The 3,336-nt window shown below is 36.3% G+C and overlaps 1 protein-coding gene across 1 annotated transcript; it reads right to left on the bottom strand.

Moving 5' to 3' along the window:
* Nucleotides 1-176: 176 nt before the first annotated feature.
* On the bottom strand, nt 177-1,118 carry LOC310650047 (olfactory receptor 12D1-like; the record flags this gene model as incomplete). Its single annotated transcript, XM_083378885.1, has 1 exon — nt 177-1,118. One exon carries the CDS (start codon nt 1,116-1,118, stop codon nt 177-179), a length of 942 nt encoding a protein of 313 aa, XP_083235011.1.
* Nucleotides 1,119-3,336: the final 2,218 nt, after the last annotated feature.

The following is a 3,336-nucleotide window of genomic DNA, read 5'->3' as shown; positions in this document are numbered from 1 at the left end:
AGCACCAGCCCCTAGAGTCGGAAACGACTAGCACGCATGTGCGGGGGAACCTTTACCTTTACCTTAATATCAAAGGAGGGAGAGCATAGAATGAATTTTCTTAATAAATTCAACCTCAAAAATGCTTTGAAGATAGTCATAATCGTTTCTTTTTTCTTTTTCACACATAAAGATATTTAGGCCCTTTCAAAAAGAAGATTTTTGTTTAAAATCTTTCTTATAGCAAATTTGAATTCCTGATTCCTCAATGTGTAGATCAAGGGATTTAAAACTGGTGTGATTATACTGTATAAGACAGAAATGATCATATCTTTTCTGGAAGAATCACTGGCAGAAGCAAGCATGTAGTTGGAAAGTGCTGGAATATAGAAGATGGCCACCACACTCAGATGGGAGGCACAGGTAGAGAAGGCTTTCCAACAGTTCCGCCATGATTGGACCTTGAAGAAGAGGAAGGAGATGATGTAAAAATAGGAGAGAAGCGTAAAAAAGAAGGGACTCAGAGCAATAAAACTACTCACAAGGTTCAGCAGAATGAAATTGAGTGTTGTGCTACTGCAGGCTAACTTCAGGAGAGGCTTGATATCACAAAAAAAGTGTTCAATGAGATTTGGGCCACAGAACCACACCTGAGAGGTCACCACTGTATGCATCAAGGCATGAAAGAAGCCAGCAGCCCATGTGGCCCCAGCTAATGTAATACAAGCCCATTTACTCATGATGAGAGTATAATGCAGAGGATGACAGATAGCTACATATCTATCATATGCCATGACACCCAGCAGCACAGCCTCACTACTGCCCAGGAAGTGGAAGAAGTGCAGCTGAGTGAGGCAGCCAATCAAGGAGATAGACTGATAGTTTCTAAGGAAGCCACTTAGCATTTTGGGCACAGTCACTGTAGAGTAGAACATATCTAAGCAAGAAAGATTTCCTAGAAAAAAATACATGGGGGTATGGAGCTGAGGCTCTGCTAGAGTGATTGCCAGGATGGCCCCATTTCCTAATAAACAGGCAATATAGAAAAGCAGGAAAAGTGTAAACAGAACTTGTTTCAAACTGTGATCATTTGTTAGACCAAGAAAAATGAATTCAGACACATCTGTCCAGTTCTTCATTGCTGCAAGTAAGAAATAAATATAATAGATATGAAAATTAAAGCCCGTGTTTTGGAAGACATTTTTCATTCACACAGGAATCAATAATTTGCATTAATTGATGTTTCATTATCATTTAAAGGCAGTACTTTTTTTGTAAAAGAAAAAGGTGCGAGAACTCACACATGTCATACAATCCACCTTGCCTACAAGGTTCCATCCAAAAAAGGTGCCAGAACCCCGTTCTGAGTGTTCTATGACAAAAAAAGCCCTGTTAAAGGTAAAGGTGTCTCTGTCAGCGGTGTCCAACTCTAGGCCAAAATGCTCATTTCTGCTTCTTGGCCAAGGAAGCCAGCATCGTCTGAAGACCATTTCTGTGGTCATGTGCCATTGTGGCTATAGGCACACTGGTCTAACCAAAAATGAATGTTTCCAAAAGAGATAATATTTGGAGAAACCATCTCCTTTACAAATGATGGATTATTTTCTTCAAATTTTCGATTAATGTTTTGTTCAGGTTATGCATACGTCTGCTGATTGTCTATACAAAGGAGATTAAAAGGAGCTTTACAGATGATTTTAAATTTACAATGAAATGCAGTAATAAAAAATATTTTTATAGTTCATTTCAAGGATCAGAAGATTTAATTGTTAATGGGACTCTGAGATACATATATCAAAGTCTATGTGACAATTTTACTATTTACATATTGTCTAATTCTAACGAATGGTGTGGCTGTTTAAAAGGCAACATTAAAACCTTTAAAATACAGCAGTTTGGTTCACCTAGACAGATGTAATAGCGCAACTATTTTTGCAATGATTCTCCACAATGTATCTGTCAGCTCTGATAGTTCAGGGATAAAAAGGATGGAACTTAATTTCTTGGTAGTAGCTAATGACATTTTATGAATGAAGATATATTCTTCCAACAATTTTCAATAGATACTATGGATGGATTATCCAATGAAAATTAAAGCAAATAATATTCATGTATTTATTAGTTTATGATATCTAGGTCCCATCTCAGAGATAACATAAATGATTTGGCAGATCTTCTATTTCTTAGCAGTTCCAGACAATCTGTATATTGGGAAGGCAATGCAAGTTATGATTCAATGAATGTGAAGAATAAGTAGAATTCTGAAAATAATTCATGTTTCTCTTCAGCTCCTACCTGCTTATGTTATGGTCGCCTCTATGTAGCCATTCCCAGATCTGCAGTTCAGAAGATCAAAATATTTCCATTTGCTTATATTCCAGCAGAATATGCCACTGTCATTTTCTACATACACACACACAAAAAAAAAAAAAAAACAGCACTCATTTAGCAATTATTTCATGTGGGAAAATGACTCAGGAGATAACCTATGTTTGCTATAATAGTTCTGAAAAATATAACTGATTAAACCTCAGGTGAGATAATAATGATTAAACTGTTCCATTAGGGGATGTAAAGGAAAATTGCCCTGGATCTCAATGGAAGCAAATTGCTGAATCTTCTAGGATTAATATTTTTGAAGTGAGGATGCCCTCTGCTAGCATTCCAACCTGTGCTTTATGTTTTGGGAAATAATAAGGGTTGGGAGGAGATGAAAGAGGATGAGCTACATATAAGCATTGATTTCAAGGATACTCATTCCTCACAATCTGTAGCCCATAAAAAGTATATGAGAAAAAGTATTAAATGTATAATGTATCACAGAACAGTTGTCAGACTCTTAAAGCATGCATCAAATTTTAAAATCCTAAAATTCAATATATTTGGTATTGATATTTGATATTTGGTAAATCTGTATTTTAGGGAAATGTGTCGGTATTTTTTTCATTCTTTTATCCCCCACCTTTATTAGTTTTATAAATAATGCAAGTCGGCAAGTATACCTTATACTCCTTATACCTTATACTCCTTTATAGTCCTATTTCTCCCATAAAAACAAACCAATGAGATAGGATGGGCTGAGGGAGGGTGAAGGCCAAATATACCTGACATGAAGCCCAAAGATTACCTACTGTAGATCCCTTCCAAAAAAATATGGGGGGATTGAACCCTTAGAGCTGCTGTCTGAATGTTCCTGGATAGTTTGAAGGGGCTGAAGGGTTGAAGGGGCTTTAAGTAATATCTTTTGTATGTTTTCCATCTTTTTTTTTAAAAAAAATATTTTATGTGGATGGAAGGGGAGAAGGTTGTGTCTGATCATCATGTAGTAAGCAAGGATTGATAGTATTAGATACACAC

Source organism: Vipera ursinii (assembly GCF_947247035.1).
Source record: "Vipera ursinii genome assembly, chromosome: Z".
In the NCBI taxonomy this organism is placed as follows: Eukaryota; Metazoa; Chordata; class Lepidosauria; order Squamata; family Viperidae; genus Vipera; species Vipera ursinii.
This window is presented reverse-complemented; position numbering and strand designations above follow the sequence as displayed.